This window comes from Micropterus salmoides, unplaced genomic scaffold (genome assembly GCF_014851395.1).
Source record: "Micropterus salmoides isolate LMB-PRFRI ecotype aquatic unplaced genomic scaffold, ASM1485139v1 Ms_hic_scaffold_22, whole genome shotgun sequence".
NCBI classification, from domain to species: Eukaryota; Metazoa; Chordata; class Actinopteri; order Centrarchiformes; family Centrarchidae; genus Micropterus; species Micropterus salmoides.
Window position 1 is genome coordinate 14,447,951 of NW_024041373.1, and position 20,572 is coordinate 14,468,522.

Sequence of the window (20,572 nt, forward strand, 5' to 3'; positions counted from 1 at the left end):
GTTAGTTAAGAGGCGGCCTCTGATTCAGAAGCTTAATGGGTAACGACTGAACATTTCTCTCATGGGCCCTGACCATGGAAAAGTTTGAGTGCATTTGCACACTCAAATTCATCCACTAGATCTCACACACACACACACACATTAGACTGCAGCTATAAGTGGATTTGTCCATGGAAGGGACATGGTGAAACTCTGGGACAGTGGATCATATAAATGGATAACTGTGTGTACAAGACCTCAAAGGTTATTTTTCAGGTCAAATAACTGAATGAATAAACCTGACAGAGTGTAATAGCCTTGACATTTGTAGTTGTTTCAAATTGAATAGCGTGTGGTCTGTCAGCTAGACCTGTTGTTGTGCAGTCGAGTGAATGGAATATGCTGAAAGAGCTGAGCAAACCAGAACTACAGCTATCTGTGGGAGCAGGAACTTGGCAGGTAGGTGACAATGACACATGTTTAGAAGTATAAAAAGAGGCTTGCTGGCACATAAACGTATTGCTAAGTGACTGCAACTGTATCTGGAAAACAATGTAATGCAATCTAAAACAACACAAGTTAAAGCTGTTAAAAGCTACCAGAGTGCAGTCAAAGCCTCGATGACACTGAACATTACAAGGTTGAGTCTTACACGAATGTTTACAAGAACTGACTGGATCCGCAGGTTAGGGTACAACTCATGGAAAGTAATAGATTCCAATAAGATGTAGTATTGGAGTCTAAACATCAGATAGATTTGTTGTTCTTGGTTAATGCCAGCTAAAGATGACCTAAGAGGGAAAACCTAGTCACTAGGGGGAAGAGAGAAACATAAAAATGTTATACTTCAGCTATGGTGTTGGCATTCGACATGTTCACGTTGTATGCTGGCACTGTATCTCCTTGGCCGGGCTCGATAAACCATGCTATAAGTCGTCTTCATCAGTCTCCAACACTTCTTCACACCTGAACCTGGCTCACAATAATTCTTCAACACTGTTTGTACAGTGTAATGCAATCCAGTATTACAGCCCTGCAACAAATGTGAAGCTTGGGAGATTCCCAGCGAACACCAATATCTGCTAGTCTGACGCCTGAGCTACTGTCTACCTACCTTATCAGTCTAACTGTCGTCTCCCTAACAAGGACAATTACATGTGAGAAATAACTAGAGCTGGAAGGTCAGTAAACACTTGTGGGGTCAGCTAAAACCTTTCCCTGTTACATCAATTAAGGCCCGTAAGAATATTCTTTAACACACATAAAACTCGGGACAGCATACAGAAGTTTTATCTTCAGTTTAATAGCATACAGCATCCATTTATAAATACTTGCATACATGTTTTTTTTTCCTTCCAAATACCGCTTACAGGAGAGCATCACCAAAAGTAATCACAGCAACCATCTAGACGTGAAACTTTGCCAAGCAAATCCAAGAGGAATTCCTACTTGTTAAGAGAAACCAGAAGCAAAGTTTAAGGCAATTTTAGATTTAACATCTGAACAGTGATAACCTCGGGCTGTGTGGCCTGTGTGGGGAAGTCAGGGAGTTCCCAGTGATTCTGAGATGGGCTGACACTTGTCTGTACACAGCGAAACTGACGGCACTGAACTGAAATTGTTTGCACACATTCTGTCATGCTGGAATGACAGTATTAATACACCAAGCAGGCCAGAGTAAGAAATTAGTAGGTTTCATATTGAAATTAAAATATGATCATTAAAAAAAAAAAAAAAACAGCCTTTGACTGTAGAGGCCAAGAGCTGTTCCTCACATCAAAAACAAAACACTGTACTCCACATTACAACAGGTCCTCTGATCTACCTCCACATCTTCCTCACTGGAGCTGAGGAGACGCAGCAGGAACGTGACTACCCTGTAAATGAAGAGCAGCGCTGTGAAAGGCACTGATTGCTCTGCAACATTTTGGAGTCCGATTGTCACTCAACATGTCACAAGAGTTCCTCTGTCAGGACCTCACCCATGCAGGGCCTAGGGTTATCCTTGTAGTAGTCTTTCAAATATTGCTACAACATTAATAACATTCTGTTTCAGAGGGCTCCAGTAGCATACATATAGACTGCTTCAAGAGAAGGCATTAACAAAGGCATCAGTGACAGGCACTTAAATATACTTATGTTTACAGCACTTAATCAGAAATCATTCTTTTCAACAGGTGCATCAAAAACATGGTACAAACAATACTGACGGGGGAGGGGGGGTATAAAAGTGCAATCACCATCTTTTCAGAGCATGGTGAAAACTATCAGGCGCAAGACAGACGGCCTAACATCATTACCTCACAGGGTCCATGAACATGACCTGGCAGCAGCATATTAGTCACAACGTGGCCAACCCGCACCCGAATCCTAACAGAATTACCTCCAAAATTGAATTTAAAGTCGAACTGTGAGTCACTTGACTGGGTTTTCTGTCTGGAATGTCCTGCGAGTTGCGCTTTGAGGAAGCGGAGTGGACTAGATGGAGTCTAAAGAGACAAATGACAATGTGGAAAGGAAAAATGGAAGACAGGCAGACTCTTTCTGGGTTTGGTTTACAGAAGTTGCATGGTCTGGCTGAGCTCACTGAAACCAGGTTAATGTTTAAGCACTTGTAATATGTGAAGTACACAACTAGAAGTCAGTAATGGTACCTTGGACTCCCCCGTAGCCTCCTCCACTTCTAAACCAGACCACACTTAATACAAACATTCAAACACAAAGGCAAGCTTGTCTGGATAACACTTACAGTAAATTACCCACTGCATGAACCCACTTTGACATCAACGCATATTAAAGGCAGCTATACTTGGCAACAATTAGCAGACATCAGCTGGCCAAGACAAATAATACTCTGAGCACAGATTTGATACAACCCAAAATGGGTGTTAGTGGCTTTGTTTTTGACTGAGTGGATGACCACCACACTGTGTTAACGCAACATATTATCATTAATTGATGGTAGTTTGATAAAGCCTATGCATATTCAATGCCGGAGTAACATTCTCATCCACGTGCAGCTTAGGTTTAAGAGATAAATAACAATCCAGATACAGTATATACACATTAAGACTTAAAATTACCTGCAGTATTTACACTAGTAAGATCCTCAGTAGTCATTTCATAGTTTCTAGTCGTCATACGTCATCTGACATTAACAATCTATTTTAAAAACACCATCAAATATCACAATTAACTGCATTACACTGATGATAGCTGTAACATACTGATATTACTCTGTTTTAATTTGATTGTTCACACACACACACACACACACACACACACACACACACACACACACACAGCATCACAGTTTAGTCAGATTATGTGGGGAATGTTTTATGAAACAGGTTTGGTTCTCCATTTTGAGTCCATTTTTATGGAAATCAGACTGGGTTGGCGGGTAGGGCCACCCTGGCTCTTTGGACAGTTGTGTGTGTGGACGACTGCCGCTCTGGTGCTTCTGCAAGAAGAGCCGGGTTGATGTTGCTTCCCAGAGTGGAGTCTGTGCTGGAATCTGTGACAGCCCTGGGCTGCTCTGTGGGCTGGCGAGGAGGTGCAGGAGGGGGGTATGATGGCGACTGGAGGATGTCAGCGTAGCGCTGGCTAGGCTTTGTCTCCCTCTGAAAGACTTTTCTCAGCAGAGGTTTCAACAGTCCGATAGTCAACTGGCTGCTCTGCGAGTCCACAAAGGGAGCAGAGGATGAGGGGGTTGTATTGGACATGATGGAGAAGGAGGAGGAAGAGGATGTGGAGGAAGAGGGGGAGGAGGGGGGGCTGTTAGGGGAAGGGAGGTTTTTCAGCAACAAGTTGAGAATAGTGGTGACAGTGAGGTCCTCTGGGCACAGCACCCACAGCAGGTCCAGGTAGGGGTCCAGGTCTCTGTGCTGGGCCACCTCGCACAGCAGAGTAGTGAAAATCTCCTTGTTGAGCAGCGGACTCTGCTTGCAGAACTTCTGAGCCACCTGGGTGACTCGCTCCCACTGCTGCTTGGCCATGAGGATTCTCAGAGCCTGGAGGATGGCGTTGGGCCGCCCACAAACCAGCAGCAGCTCCACCTCTAAGTCCTGGTGCTGGTCTCTGTCTAGGCTCAGGCTAGACAAGACACACAGGGCTCGTTTATAGAGCGGCACGTTGTTCTCCCCGCACTCGCCTCCTTGCCCACCAGAGAAGCTCCACGAGGAAGAGGCCAGGCTCAGCCCCAGGCTGGCTGAGCAGCCCTGCTGCTGCTGGGCGAGCTCGAGGAACCGTGGCAACCAGCTGGGCTGGAAGTAGAAAACTGATTTGCAGAGGAGCTCAAACACAGGCAGGGTAGCTGGAGGAGTGGAGCTTGCAGGCTTGGCTTTACAGTTAGCAATGTGATCACCTTTGAGGCTATGATTGTGTTTTGGTCTGCCGTTTGTGTATGGCAGGGAGGCTGGGGCGCTGGGTGTCAGACCAGGACTGAGAACAGTTTTCCACACGTCTGGGGGAGCCCTGCTGGAGAGAGAGCCCTCCCCGTTGTAGTGTAGCTGAAGGGCAGCCTGCGCTGCCCTCCAGACCTGGGAGGGGAAGATGTTGAAGATGGAGTTGAGGTAAAGCAGAGCCTCTTTATCCAGCTCTGAGGACGACAGCAGCCTGGCTACTTCTTTCTCAACTAGATTCTCACACACTGCCTCCACCTCTTTAACACTTCCCCTCACTAAACTGCCCTTCACCTCTTCCAGAGAGACCAGAGCCTTGAGCTCAGCCTCCAGAGAGCCCATTAGCTTATCTTGCGCTGCTGTACATCCATCTCCTCCATTCTGGGACAGCTGTGCTCCTTTCTGCCTTGACCCTGCACCGAGGTAGTTCCTGAGGATGGAGGCTAAAGAGGTGGGAGCCTGGAACCTACCTCCTTTCTTCAGTGCATCCACAGTGAGCTGGGTGCTGCTGAGGCTCCTCTGCTGGTAGTATTTACAGGCCTCCTCAAAGACAGCCTCTACCAGGAGGGCCCCAGGATGAATACTCTCCACTGTAATGACACCAGAAGGCTTTATCTTAGAGTTGCTCTCTTTCTCCTTGTTCACTACCACAAAAAGCCCAGCTTCTGAGATGAGGTGAGGCGTACATTTTTCAGCCCGGTTAACATACAATAACCCCTCACTCTTCAGCATGATTTTTTCTAGCTCTTTGCCACAGTTCACGTCTATCAGATGCAGGTTTTGGCCTATCAGCAGCGCCAGGGTGTCCTGGTACATGCAGAGGCTAGTGTGAGTGCCACTTGTTACCATGCAGTTGTCTGCCAGTTTGTACACCTGCCGCAGCATCCCATCTTTCTGCAGAAGACACACCCAGCCTGTGCTGAGCAGCAGCAGCAGGCCTCCACAGCCTGTCGGAGAGAAATTGTAGATCTCAGGTGGCTCAAGAGTTGATAAATATCCTAAACAGTCTGTCAGCAGCGTCTTGAAGTCAGACTCTTTAGCCGAAACTGCTTTCAGGGGAGTGTTTTTACATGTGGTGTTGACTGTGTAGGAGTCACGGCAAGGGGACCAGGAGAGGAAAAATTTGGAGATGCTCAACAGCGGCTTCACTTCCAAGTCCGGAAGAAGATGCACACATTCACCTGAGCTGACCACAGTGAATTTGGGATTGTTGTGGAGGGCGATTTTCACCCCTCCTAGGATGACAGCCCCCTCCTCTACCTCGAAGTCACGTCTGCAGACACAGTATCTCAGCTTATTCCTTGTGGAGCTGAGGGCAGGGGAGCTTCCTGAGGGTGGCCTCTCCTCACACCACACGATGAGATTGGAACAGGCACAGGCTGACACCACTCTCGCCCGGGGGCTGTTGCACAAATCTGACGTTTGCAGGAGATGCCAGCCAGCTTTGCACTCCTGGAACTTCCAGAACTCTGCTTTTCCATCCTCATAAACCACCGCCACAGCTGCTGCGGCTCTGCTGCTGTTACTATTACTGTAGTCCAGATACAAAATATCCACAATAGGCACTGTTCGTGTCAACCTCAAATCCAGCTTCTTCTTGTTCTGGACCAGCTGGAGTCTTTCATACTTGTCAAAAGTCACAAGACCGACCTTAGGCTTGCGGAGGATAACATGGATGTGGCGTCCATCTGGACTCAGGCGTACATTTGACTGCTCGTTGTGGGTCAGTTTAAAGATCTCAGTCAGCTCTTTAGCGCTAGTATAGTCCCCGAAATCTGACAGTTGCTCCAACACCAACCTCGCCATAACTCCTGGTGTCCAGCGGAATGTTGCTAATAGTTAACCTGCCCACAGCGTAACTTGTAAACTAGCCTACTAGCTTGTGTGGCACATAAATCTCACCTCGGGCTCCGGAGATGCTAACTCAACTGCATCCCGTTAAGTCCCATGAGAGGCTTCATTCCGTTGTTAACGGACGGGAACAGCCTTCGACCCGGATAACCCCATGACGGTACACGACAGCGGAGCTAAACTGACAGTAACCGCTGAAAAACTCTTAAGCCCAAACCGAGAAAGCCACTTTAGTCATTCCGATGCTATGCTAGCACTCCCCCTGACATCACGGGATTTTTAATTTCCTGATACCGAGCATGTTTTGCATAAGAGGAGGAGCTGGACTACGAAGGCACGAGGGCTTGACAAAGATTGTGTACAGGACACGAGAAGAGCAACTACCGCTGCTCAATGGTCTTCAGCTATTGAGACCAGCTGGTGAGGCTAGTTTCTGTTCAACCAGAGTTAATCATCTTGTCATCTTCACGTTGAAAATGAAAATATCTTGAGGAAACTTGCCATATTAATCTCTCTCGATCGATGTATATATAAAATATGTTTGATAGGGAGGAGGCCAATATAACTACCCTGTTACTCTCAAACGATCAAAATTCTTCTGAGAAAAATATAGCTATGGTATTTAATCTCACTCGAGAAACTGTAGCTAAAAATGACAAATGAGTGTGCAGGCCTATCTCATGTGGTCATGAATTTGATTTTCAGTCAGTTAGTTAAGGTCTGTGCTTTTGTTTTGATTTCTAAATACTTTGGTGTACCTTGCTGTGACTAGTCAATGATTTGTCAGTGCATTTATACCATTCAGGTGTTTTCCCCCCAATTGATGAACTGTGTAAAAACTGGGGAACTACAGAGAAAAGTACAAATCACTACTGGGTCACAGTTTTGACAGTGTTTACTAAAGTGCATTTATTTTAAGCAAGATTCTTAACTGCTGTCAGATCCAGCTTCTAGCTGACCTCAACCTTTCAACAGACAGTGCAAGCAAAAAACAGCATGTCACTTTGGATTTAAAAAAATGGACATTTTGTTTTATTCCTAAGTTTTTGGAGGATACTTCAAATTAAGTAGAGCAAAGAATATGTGCAGAAATGCTGATGCCATTTAGCTAAAAACTACTTGAAAGTCGAGTAGGTGAGTTGAAAACTATGTAGATTAGGGCAAATGAGGAACTGTGATAATTTCCTTGTCTGCTTTGATAGACAAACCTTTTTTCATACAGAGTGTAACTATGGGAATCAGTTTTACTGACATAGACCTAGAGGCAAGAATCCAACTTAGAAACTGAGAAACTTCTTGTTCATTTTGGCAAGAGGCTGTGAAAAGAGTGGCTAGATAACCAAGTCAGCTGGGTTGACACCAACCTGAGAAAGTGACTCACTTAAATCAGCTTCGGAAATAAGAGCCAACCTGCTTCACACAACAGATGTGGCTACAGGAGGATTTGAAAAGTGATGTTTGGTCAGGCATAGATGAGTCTGCAGGAACAGCATGGTAGGTGTCTAAGGGGCCAACTAACATAGCAGGTAGCAGTAAAACAGTGTTTTGTCTTTGAAGGAAAATAACATTTATTAAAACGGGAGTGAAAGGCTCAGTGGTGACTCACAGTGTAAATGAATGTCTACTTGCTGTGAAGGCCCTGTTTTTTACTTTAACAAACTTTCATGGCAACTTTCAAGTCAGCCCACACTGTGGCAGTGCTCGTAAATTACACTGTACTGACATTTAGATCCTTAGATACAGACGAAGTAATCTGTCATTTGGTTGGCACTGGCTCACACCAGTGAGGAATATCTATATGGTAGATGTTTTATCTGATAAGGTATTTTCATTCTTGGCAGCAAGCAGAGTCTAACAAATCTTAGAAGGTGCCCATCAGATGTCCTTTCCTTTTAGGGAGAGTAAAACCAGCACTAAATGTTGTGTGTTTGACTTTGTGGAATCTCTTTTGGTTTGTCAACATGTTCTTACCTGCACAGGTACTCCTACAAACTACTTTAAAAATCGTTTTGTTTCTTTTTGTCTGACTATACACACAGCCTTGAGTGAACGCTTTTAAGCTCACATATTGCGATCGAATGAGGGCACAGATGATAAAGTCAAGGATGAGCTTGTGTTTAATAATATTAAATAAATTAGCTGACAAGCTTGTGATACCAATAACATAATCAAATCATGCTGAAACTGGCACTTTCTGTGTCTGACTGCCTCATAGTTATCTATGGCACAAGCCCTTTAGTTGAACCATCTTGTTTGCATGTTTTTGTTTTACATTTTGAATGTTTTCTAAGTTTTATTCCTTCTTGAAAATTCTCCACTTAATGTAGATAAGTACTTAATTTTTTTACTGGCGTGTCTGTCATGTTCACTTCATATCCACAGGGAGGCAGTATTGATCTTCACTCACTGCATGTGGGCAAATACCCTAGTGAGCATTTTTGTTTGTATCTTGAGCTCTTAAGATACAAACAAAAGTGCTCACTAGGGTAGAGTTTAATAGATGGATCATAATGAATGAATCATATTCTAAAGCACTACAGACAACACTCACTGTGTTTTTCAATGAATATCACATGGCTACACAGACCCAGCATCACAAGTCTGATGTTTTCTCTCACACACAGTTAACTAAAAGTCCGCTTAATCTCATGATGTTTATTGTGTCTCTTTCACCTCACTGCTTCTTGGCAGTCCAGTGAAATCCACAGTCCTTCTGTGTTGGCGGCTGTGGGTGTCTACCGAGAGCTGAAGTGCCTTGAGTAGTTTTTGACGGATGTGAAAACAACAAACTTTTCCACTTACGTTTTTCCAGTCTAAGGATCCATAGTAATGATTTTCTGGTCATAAAAGCTGCAACTTAAGCCCCTTTTTTTCAGATTCACATGCTCTTTATCTGTTTTTCTCTCACTGGCTGAAAGTAGGTGGTCATATTGCCATGGGAAGTGTGAAATTTGGGTTTACATGCCAGTTCTTGCAGACTTTCTCTGACCCATAGCTACACAAGAACTTGAATCAGTTTCCATGAGTTTGCTTTTTCGAAGCTGGTGTTTTTCCTGCTTTAAGCTCTGTAGACTGTATGTATGTGGGGTGCCTGTTTTACTGAGCCAGAATGCACTTTAAGTGAGACAGGCTACCCATTCATATTGGTGTGCTTGTTTCCATGTATTTATGTCCTATTATGTCTCTGTATCATTGCTGATAAAGTATGTGGATTCAAACTGTATAGTCAAGCCCCACTGCCTCCAGACAGGCTTGCCTTGGACAGAAAACACCGTCTATTAGAGAGTGTGTTTAGTCTGCTGTGCCTGTAGACAGGAAGATAAAGTGCTTGTTTGGAGACTAGAGGGGGTTGGAGGCAGAGGAGATTTCCTTTTTGAGTTATATGGTGTAGAAAAGAAAACCAATGGCTGCAACATTTTGCTGCTCAGGGTAAAGAAGATGGGTAGGCTGTCAGCTTTGAATCCCCTCAGGATAAAATTATTTTAATTTGAGCACAATTTGGAAGAAAGAAATGTCTGTGTGCGTAAACATGTGAGATCTTTCTCAGTCTGTTTGTTGTTCAAGGGAGATGCTACTTCCCTGTATCCGTGTGTCAAATGAAAGTTGCATCTGCCTGTCAGCCTCCTGTCTCCTGCGAGAAAAGGCAGATATTACTGTCACTTTGTGCTCGACGATAGAAAGCTGTGATGTGTGCAGCCACTCTCTCACCATATCTCCGTTTTCTTGTGTAAAACACTTCACTGGAGCATTTTGTCTTGAGCTCCAAGGGTCTTTCATTGACTCTCCTCTGTGTTGACGTACAGTGTAGCACCTTGGGAGGTGAAGTCATCCATCATCTTGTTTTCTCACACATATCTTTTATTCTCATATCCGAGAAAAAAGTGGAGGAAAAGAGGAAAGATGAAGATGCGCAATATTACTTCATCTTAATAATTTCATCATAGAGGAATTGGAAATATTTTTTTTAATATTCAGTTTTAATCAAAGTTGTAATGAGAATATCCCAGACTTAGAGATAATCCTTGAAATGAAACTTCTGATGTTCCTTGAGTGAACCCCAGTGAGAGGTCACAGCAGTGCTGACATGTCTGTAGCACTGTCACTCATAACAGACACCTCGCTTCATGAGCTGATTAGATAACAGGCCATTTGCAATTGGCTGTCCCTCTGCATTTAGCACTAGGCTCTTATCTCAATGATCCATACCCCGACTCTGAGCATAAATAACATTAGCGTTCACATCACACTATTAATCGGATTCATGGCCCTTGGCTCATTGTGGGATGTGCTGATGTTTTGGGAGTCCTTTGCCTCTCTCGCTTGTCTCCTATCTCCACATCTCTTATCCTGCCCTGTCCTCATAAAAGGCACACATTGGCTACTGAAGTGTAGTACTGTTTAGGACCACAGATTGGCAGTATGTGTATTAGCTTTGATGGTAACTGAGGTTGGTCATGTGAGGATAAAAGAAGGTTGTGCCACCACCGTTCTTACACAGAGCTTGCTGACTGAACTGTTTAACCGTATCCAGAGGGTTTATAGTAGAGGATATATAGTCTGCCATCAAATCCTCCCTCTGCCTGTGATTTTGACAAGGGAGCTTACCAGCCAATAACACAACTCCATCTCCTCTGTGTTTTATAGCTACGGAAACAGGTGTGAGTCACTGTGCTTGCTGCAGCTTTCAGTGTACAATGTCTTGCTGGAGCAAAAGATCAAAGAACAAGATTCAGCCATAGCTTCCCTCCCGATTTCCTGTTCATTTCACCTCACTGCCTCTTCATTAATCAGCCTGGAATTGTATCAAGGTTCCCCTCCACCTCTGGTGTTTATGCTCTCTCTTTCTCTTTCAGCCTCAGCTTCGGCTTGTCTCTCCTTCTGCTTCCATCGCTCTGTCTAGTAATTGCTGTTGAGATAAACCTTCCGATGCAGTTTGTTTTCTTTTTTTTTGCCTCTGAAAACATCCTCCTCACCTCAGCAACATGGAACAGTCAAACCGTCAAATCAGTGTACCCTTTGATCATGCAGAGCATCCTCTCCCCAGCCTTGGCCTAATTTAACTGGTTCTGCATTCACAAAACCTTGATGCTTACTTAAAAGTCCTTGAACCTTGACTGCATTCTGAGATGAATTTGACAGCACCATACTCAGCATGATCAGATGCTCTAAATATAAGTGCCGTGTCTGCATGTGTACTTACACCTGTGTTTATTTGTGTGTGAAAGGTGTGTAAGCATTGAGCATGTTGCCGGTGGTTTCCTCTCACGTTTGTCCCACCTGCATGAAAGGAGAAGCGTTGAAACCTGCGATGAACCTGTGCATGATGAGGAGGCGCTCAGGTGATGAGCTGTGAAGTTATAATGTCTTGCCATGTCATTACAACTTGGTGGCATTTAAAGAATTCTCTGGGTGGGCTTTCAGAAATTGCCTTTATATGCCTGTAATCTTTTATAGGTAACAACATCTGTTTCCCTTGCTCTGGCACACACAGACAAGCACATACAGACATGCAGTGTCACCTCTCTCTTTCCCTCCCTCTCTTGCTGCTGCTTTTGTTAACTGAACGGTATATTCTACTCTAAGACTCCTGCATATGGTGCAGATCCAGCGAGCAAACATTATACTGGAGACTGCTTATTATAAATACCAACAGACAGCTGCCATCAGATCAGACTGAACATGTAAATGAAGCAGACACTAAAGCAGGTGGTAAACCCTCCAAGCGTCCTGTTTCCTGTGCACCTTGAGAAGAATCAGCTAAAGGATCCCTGTTTCATACAACTTGGGTCTTGTTGCCAAAGTTCCATCCTTGCTATCAGTAATTATAACATTGTACTCAATCGCTAAGATCTGAGAATGTGGCAACATTGCTAAAAAAAACACGATTACTAGACCAGAAACACTAGCTGTTTATGTAATAAACATCCATCACATTACTTGACCGGGTTCCAATTTGACTAACAATACTTACTGTAGCAGGGTGCATGTAGTTCCTGTCACAGGTTTGGGTTTGTGGGGTGTGTTTTGTATTTGTTTTCTGTGTTCATTCCCTGCCCTTGTGCTTGGTCTTCTCTGTAGTATGTGTATGTGTTACTTTGGTCATTTGTTTATTTGTCAGGTTTCCTTGTTATGAGTTCATTAGTGTTTCTAGTCTTGTTTTACTGTCTCTGTTTTCTTTGCTTTTGTTGGGTTTGGCAGCAAGTCATTTATGTTGTCTGTGTTATCTTTCATTTTGTGACATTGTTCCTTTTTCCTTCCTTTACTTCTGTTTTAGTTTGCAGTTAGTCTGCCCTAGTGTCCCTTGTCATGTTTTACTTCCTGCGCTTGTCCTTTATTGTCTTAGAGGTCTCACCTGTGTGTAATTAGTTTCGCCCTCACCTGTGTATTCAAGTGGCTGTCTGTCTTTCAGTTGTTGCCAGTTCATTGAGGATTTTGTTGTGTAGATTTTGTATGTGTTTCTTGTGTGGATTTATACCTTGGATTTATCACCTCCTTGAGTTTTGGATTTTTCGTGGTTTGTGTTTTTTGGGACCGCTCGCTCCTCACCACCTGTTAGTGATGGGCAAAGCGAGGCTTTGTGAAACATTGAAACGTTTTAAGTAATTGCAATTGTGCCGGAATTGTGTTGAGGTTTCGAAACACTTCGACACCCGTCTCCACGGTGACACCTACTGGTCACTTTTGATATCGACACATCTTGGTAGGGGTTTCATTGAAACAATAACTGACCAGCGTTTATAATTATAAACGTCTTATCAATACATTGCCAACTGGATTTCGGAGAAATCTCCATACAACAAACACTTTCAAATTGTCAGAGACAGCAGATGGGGATTGCAATAAAAGTGTGTTTAATAAAACACATCTGTGTGTTCATAAGTAATCATTCATATATCACAATTGCTACATCAGAAGGCGCAGCTTTGGAGCAACTAGAGGTTAAGTGTCTTAGGGACACACATATCACAGTGGGATTCAAAACCCACGTCTCTCACACTAAAGGCATATGTCTTGACCACTACCCTATCCATTTTCAGAATGAGAATACCTTATTGATCTATGAGGGTGAATTCTTTGTTGCAGATACTCTCAAGGCATAAAACAATAGAAATACTAGGTAGTTGAAGTTAGTGAGTAGAGAATATAATAAAGTATACAAATCTAAGAATATAATAATAAATGTGGATATCTACAGTATTATACAGTAGCTTATTAACAGAGGTGTAATGATAATTAGCAGGAAAGATGTAGGCCTAGTGTAATAATAATTAATAATAGTAATGAGTGCTGGCAGTGATGAGGTGTAATGGATTAAAAATCCGTAACTGAGTAAAGTTGAAGTTGTTTCAAGAATGATAAATGAAAAGCAGAGCAATGTCTCACATTTGTTATATGTCAAGAGTTTTATTCAGAAATATTCAGCTGTTTTGGGGCGGAGTCGGTTTTTTTCATAATTGACATCCCCAGGCTTTGAAAAGTTTGGTCACATGGAACATTTGTTGCTGGCAAAGATAAGTATTTTTTGCCATCATACGCCTACAGGTGCGGATATACTACAGCACGTCACTCCTGCCGATAAATCAAATGATTGTGTGTCCTTGGAACAAATATGCCAAATGAGTTAGAGGCTGATGTGTGGTTTATTCAAAACACTGTGAATCAAGCGTAGAAGCGGCAGGTGTGCCACCTGTCGAAACATTGGTGAAACGCACCGAAACCTCGCTTCACTGCGGTCATGTGACATTGACGTTTTGTCAAATTTCTCTTTTGAGCATTTATCACAAAACACTCCTCATTCACTTTGCTTACTGTGCATGAAAGCATCCTAACAAGGTAATCACACTTCATCCAAACCACAGCTTGTGAGTGACAGTGCCGCCCCAATTTTCCCTTTGACCAGCTGTGAAAATGTGGTGCAAGGGGAGTGCTTATGTTCCAGTAGCTTGTCATCTCGCTATAAGGATTGTTGTTGTCATTCTGGCCACTTTCTCTGACCGCTCCAACACCTGGTGTCTGCTTCGTTTCAGAATTTGGCTCCGAGAGTGACATTCGCTTGGCCAACGTGGGCTCAGGGAATAGCTGCAGTCAGGAGCGTAGGTTTAGACAGTGCAGCTGCACTGGGGCCCGCACTGTACAGGGGGCCTGTGACGGGAGCAGCCCCGCCAGCTTATGAGTAGGACTTTGTGAGTTTGGACACATGGTAGAAATGCATTTATAGCAAGCCGGAAGCATTGGATTCACGTCTGAATCCAATGTGGAATTCCCTTAAACCTACATTCTATTGAACGGCCAGCAGGGGGCGACTCTTCTGGTTGCAAAAAGAAGTCTGGTTCCATTAGAAATAATGATAAAATGAGGCTACTTCTCACCTGATTTATTACCTCAGTAAACACTTTCATAATGAGTTTATGGTCTCAGTTGCTAGTTTTAATGTCTTCAATACAACATGATGTTCATTTAGTAATTTGTGGTCCCATTTAGAGGAAAATGGAGCATAAAGCAGTGTATACTTCAGGGCGGGATTATCTTTGATTGACAAGTTGTTACGATGGGGACCTCTCAATCTAGCTGGAGTGACTCCTACCCTTGGCACTGTGTAAATTTAACCAGCGCCATTGAAAAAGCTTATTAGGAGTACATTTAGTTTTAAGCAAACAAAATTGTCAGCCCTGTTAAAATGACAGTTAAGTTGCACCTAGCTAAGCAAGCTAACTAGATCCACACACGGCCATTAGCTCCACCGTCTCGTCCCGTGCAGCTGGTTACAAAAACTCAACATGGCGCCGCCCTATGGGCCAAACTCCAGGCTTCAAAACAGCAGTAAACAGACCATCATCACAATGACTATACACAATCCCTTATATAGTTCAGTATGGATCAACTGACATCTTGCTCACTTCACAATAATTACTGAAAGACCAGTGGTATATATACACTCAAATAGGCATTTCCCCCTTTGCCGTGGTGTCTGACACCACAGACCTTTGTGGTTACCCTCAAAAGTCTGTAGTAAGCAGTAGGCTGTAAGGTATATGGTGAAGTAAAAAAACATAATAAATTATTCCACAGAATGAATTTCTTTGGTATTCGTATCACACATAGCCTGTATATAAAAAGGTGTTACATAGCCCACACATGCAGTGATGATTGCTGGGTAATATGTGTTTGGGTGCCCAATCTTAAGTTTCTATTTGATCATGTGTCAAGACTCCAGAAACTGGGTGAAATGCAAAATCTGACAAGTAGACTAGCAGAGCACATGTGCAAACTAGCAGTCATGCCATTCGAACATAAAAGTAGCTTTAAGAAGAGACAGGAGATAAAAGAACTGGACGGGAGGGTCGCAAAACTCCCATATAAGATTGTTTTGGATTAATAAGGACATTGTCCAAGATTTCACTCAGTGCAGGCTCATCTGAATAGGTGAGTGACTTTACAAATGCTTTTCAATGGATTTGGTGTGGGCTGTCATGCCGCTGTTTTAAAGGCTGTTATCATTTTGGGACAAATTGCCGCCGAGCACCTGTTGGATTTTGTGGATGTATTTGTGTGTATTAAAGAGGCGGTATTATGCTTTTTGGCTTTTTCCCTCTCCTTTATTGAGTTATATCTCTTTTTTTGTGCATGTAACAGGTTTGCATCTCCCACAGAAAACTCTGCTGAACTGCTTGAAAACAGCTCGTTTTTTTGTCTTCACTTCCTTTACTTTGGACGTCACAATGAAAACGCGTCATAAAACTTGCCAAGTGGCTAGCGGGGTCAGGCACGCCCTCAAACCAAGCTAGTCTGAGCCGAGGCCCTTTGGCTCGACTCGCCTTTGTTTGGTTTTCCATTGTAGAAATGTTGTACGTGTACCTGCCTCCAGGTACTTTTTTTCGTATCACCTCACCTCCGTTGAGGTTCCAAGCCAGCTGAGGGATACTAAAATGTGAAGTTGAAAACACGACAGACTGCTGATTGGTCAGAGAGAATATTCACTATTCACTGCATCATCATTGCTTCACCAGACAGAGGCCAGCAACAGAAAGTTTTATATTTTACAGTTTTCGTATGGAATTTCATCACTAAATCCACTTCTGAGAAGTTTTGAGGGGAGAAATCAGCTGTGTAGATTTCGAATATTGACAGTTTTATGAGAAGTAATGGAGGAACAAAAATATGCCAACCCGCGGGAGGAGCATGTGAGGGCGGCCAGTCGCCCGCTCACGGACCCCTCTGCTCCCGCCGTCACACAGACCGCTGCAGCAACAACGGCAGAGGAAAACGCAGCTGGAAGGTTTTCATACCGCTTATCTGTCTTTACATTTTGAGGAATGTTGAAATGTTTTAACTTAAAAAAGAGAAAGCTGTGTGGATTGCTGGTGTGTCTGTCGCATTGAACATTAAGTGGTGTGTGCGTGTGCTTCGTAACTGTGGAGCCCAAGGGCCCATCATAACAGCCTGCACTGGGGTCCGTTATTACTACCTTACGCTACTGGCTGCGGTAGAGCTGGTGCTGTTCATATCCATCCCGTAGACCTGCTATAGGAGGACAGAAAGAGAGAAAAATGTAATTTGACGTTCATATTTGTGAAACTATAAAAATCTCTTTTTGCGGGTTTGTGTGTACGTCTGTGAGGTAGAGGTGAGTCTCAGTAGTTTGACCCTGGGTACTGCAGTGGATATTCTTACAACTCATGGGAGGCAATATCGCTACCGTCACCTGCTGGTGTAGCTAATAAACTGCTCTCACACTTAACAGATCTCTGTTCACAGATCTCTGTGGTACAGATTGAACAAAATTCCACAAATGCGTAAAATAGAAGTCACAAATGTAACTTGACTTGCAAATATGCAAAAACTGTTTTGTGTGTCGACAAATGCGTAAATAACACTTTGTATGTGAAAATAAAATATGTGTGTACAGAGTAAATTGTACATATTTGCAAATTGCACTGTATTTTTGTGGATATGATTTTACACAACACAAATGTAAAAATACATTTTTGGGTAGTAAGATATTTGTGTGTATTTTTTTTTTACAGTAGCCTACAAATTTGTGGATTGTTTTCTGTGGGGGCTTCTCTTTCAAGGCTTCTAGATTTTAAAAGCTGAAAGCTCCACATTTATGATCCCCATTTTTGTTATTTTCCTCTTAAAAATAAAAGTGAAAATAGAAATTGCTGTCATACAGTCTGGGGAAAAGCCTGTTTCAAGACTCATTTGGACACACCAACATTCACTCATATTTAGCATCAGTACTGAGATTACTCCAATACAAAACCATGAAATATGCATACCATATTAAATGAAGATAAATCTGTATTTTCCAGGGACAGGAGACCTGCCATCTCTTATTATCCTCCCTGCAGGCCTGTACATGCCTGTCCCATTTATCTGACCTTAGCGCTTCCACACATGGATGGTGGAGGGAATATGAATACATACAGCTACACCTTGCACATTACAGGCTCATTGATTAATTCGCTGTGTGGCTACATCTCACAAGGAAATGACTTTGACACTGTTGGCCTTTGCTTGATAAATTAGGTCCCTGGGTATCCAATGTTACACTGCTCATTCATTATGAGCCAACCACAGGCCATATGACAGGGAAAGTTCTGTAGCACCACACATTAGCTGGGCATGATCAGAAACATTGTGAGCCACACTTCCCTCCAGCGTTTGAAAAAAAGTTTTACACTAGTCAACCCAACAATACCAATGTTTATATTCACATCACATGTTTAGGCTAAGGGTATATAAGCTGTGTAGTCTTAATTTGCTTTTGTCCTTAAACACTGCAAAATCTAGGGACCTTGGCAGTAAAGAGGGATGAGTTCAGAGATGCAGTGGCTAACAATTAGCCAGCACACTTCCTAATTGGAGGGAGGTGGAACTCAGGGGACAGAAGAGATTGGTGGAGAGTTTTACAATGGATGTAATGATTTCCTGTGGTCAGCAGAGAAGCCAGGAATAGGCCTGATCAGGTAGGGGTTGAATAGGGGGGATCACTGGATGAGGAAGGCAGCTATCTTGAGACTCATTTGTGTAGCTGCTCTACTCTGAGAGAAAGGGACACCACGGACTCTTGGACCCGGATCAATGTCCGACTTCTTCATCCTCCTGCCTCTTTCTGTCAGTATGTTTGTATTCCTCTTTTGTTACTCTTATGAACTTTTCGTCTGAGGAGCTTTAGGCGAGAACAGACCATCTGATCCTCTGTCTTTCAAGGAATCTTTCTTGCATTCTTGATGTTTTGCTTTGTGACTTTATTTTTCCTCATATCCAGAGTGTGTCATTCAAACAAGGGCTGGACGATTTTACCTAAATTGCACAATTAATTGAACATTTCACATTGATTACGATTATTGAACAATTGTTTTTGAATGTTGTTTTTTATTGTTGTTTTTTTTGCCCTCATATTTCACATGTTTGTACTGTCAATATGCTCAGCTATTAAAGCTTGGGTTTATTTACTCACAGAATTCACCAATCCATTAGGCTATCTAAATGTTAATTAATAACTTAATTTTGACATGCTGATTATAGACACATGGTCCCCGTATATTCAGTGCATTGCCGCTGCTGATTCTGACCACTGCTACTAAAATTTCACTCAAATATTAATATCAATACAGAACAAATAATTTTACTCTCGTCCTTGTGTCTAGCATTTCAGCTATTTCCCCAGGTATTTGTTTTGGGTTGTTTCCTTGGACTACGGCTGTTCTTTTGGATTTTGCTTGCTGCCTGTTGGCTTTGTTTGCCAGCCTTATCTGGTTTTGACCTGTGACCGCCTGACCATCCTTGTATGCCTTATGTTCTTTCACTTTCACTGCCATTACATCTGTGAGTGGATCTAAATTTGGGTCCTATTCCTTGTGTTACTGGTTACCCTGCTTGCACAGCTGTGACAGTAGCAAGTTGTGTTTTCCTCTTTAACCTCACGCATCAGTTTATAATATAAACATAGACATACCGGTATTATAAACTGATGCAGACAGAAGGATTAAGAAGTTTGTTAGCGAGTGAGATGAGGGGCATGCCACCCCTTCTCCATCCCCTGGTAGCAGAGAGTGCAGGGGCAGAGGGTTAGTTTTGTTGAATATGTTAGCCTAGCCTGCATGACTCACCGATCCTTTATCTGACTGAGGTTTGCGTGATACTGTGACCATGGCTCTGAAATATCAGTAGCCTAACTGTGCTGTGTATTGCAAAATCCATGGTGCTGAAGTAGCAGACAGATTTGTAAGTGTTTCTTTTTCTCTTCTGTCAGTATTCTCTCAAATTAAACTATATACAATTATTACTGAATTATATACTATATTGTAGCCTATATACTCTTTAGAATTATGTCACCTTCATGATCAAAGTGACAAGTAGCAACGTGTCGCTCCTATTTCCCCCCCAGCCCACCTGTTAAAAACAACAACAATATTACTACCTAAAAAAAATATTCAAAACCCTTGTAAATTAAATTAAAATATATTTTTTAAGAAATGCTTTTCAAGACCTGCAGATTCTGAGTGAATCTGAGATTCTTGAGATTCAGATTTGTATTGACTTTTCATTTTAGACTATTTAACTAGGCAAAGTTATTGTACATTTTTCTTCTGTTAAAGGGGCTGTGTCTAGTTTTCAGTGGCCTCTGGCAGTGAGGTTTAAGATCGCAACCGGTACTTTCCAAGTGTGTGCTCGTGCTCAAACTAAGGGAGATCAACACACTGGAGACAGCATCACATGAAATGCTGGAAACTCTGGTAAACTCCCACTGCAATGTTACAGTAATATTTTTATCAGCTTGACATTGAACTTATCCATGATCTTTGCTTGACAACGTTACACTGTTTTCATTGGAGGAGCTCAGCAATGTCAGCATAGCTGAATTTATTGGATGATAAGGAAAAAGAAGTGAGCTAGAATGAATATTATAAATGAAATTGTTGCCACACTTTAATATAACAGTTAGGCCGCAGTAAGTAACGTTACTGTGCTCAGTGGGTCTTCCACTGCCTTGTTGTCCTGTGCCGTTACGTTGCATTATTGTATATTATGTGGTGGACCATGTAACTTACAGCGACTGAGACGGGCAAAGAATGTATACCTGAGTATCGACAATAAATCTAAATTGAACGTTATGAAGCAAACGATGCCAGATCCATGCTAATCTATCTCACTGCCCCTGAGCACTAAAGACTAGTAGAAACAAACTCTCTCTCCACATTTGCTTTGTACCATTGCATCATTTCTTGCAGGCTCAACACTTATTAGTGGTACACAGGATAGTAATAGGATCACGTTAGCTGGGGAAGTCTGTGGCAAGCCATTCAACTGTAGTATTTTGGCTGGTTGGCATT

General features: G+C 42.7%; 1 protein-coding gene across 1 annotated transcript; it reads right to left on the reverse strand.

Annotated features, from left to right (window-relative positions):
• Positions 1-1,262: 1,262 nt before the first annotated feature.
• On the reverse strand, positions 1,263-6,541 carry LOC119917284 (Hermansky-Pudlak syndrome 6 protein). Its single transcript, XM_038737529.1, has one exon. It carries the CDS (start codon positions 6,186-6,188, stop codon positions 3,366-3,368), a length of 2,823 nt encoding a protein of 940 aa, XP_038593457.1. The 5' UTR covers positions 6,189-6,541; the 3' UTR covers positions 1,263-3,365.
• Between the last annotated feature and the right edge of the window lie 14,031 nt (positions 6,542-20,572).

What these genes read in the sequence shown, in the direction of transcription:
- LOC119917284 (XM_038737529.1), bottom strand. Translation starts at nt 6,188, where the DNA reads ATGGCGAGGTTGGTGTTGGAGCAACTGTCAGATTTCGGGGACTATACT.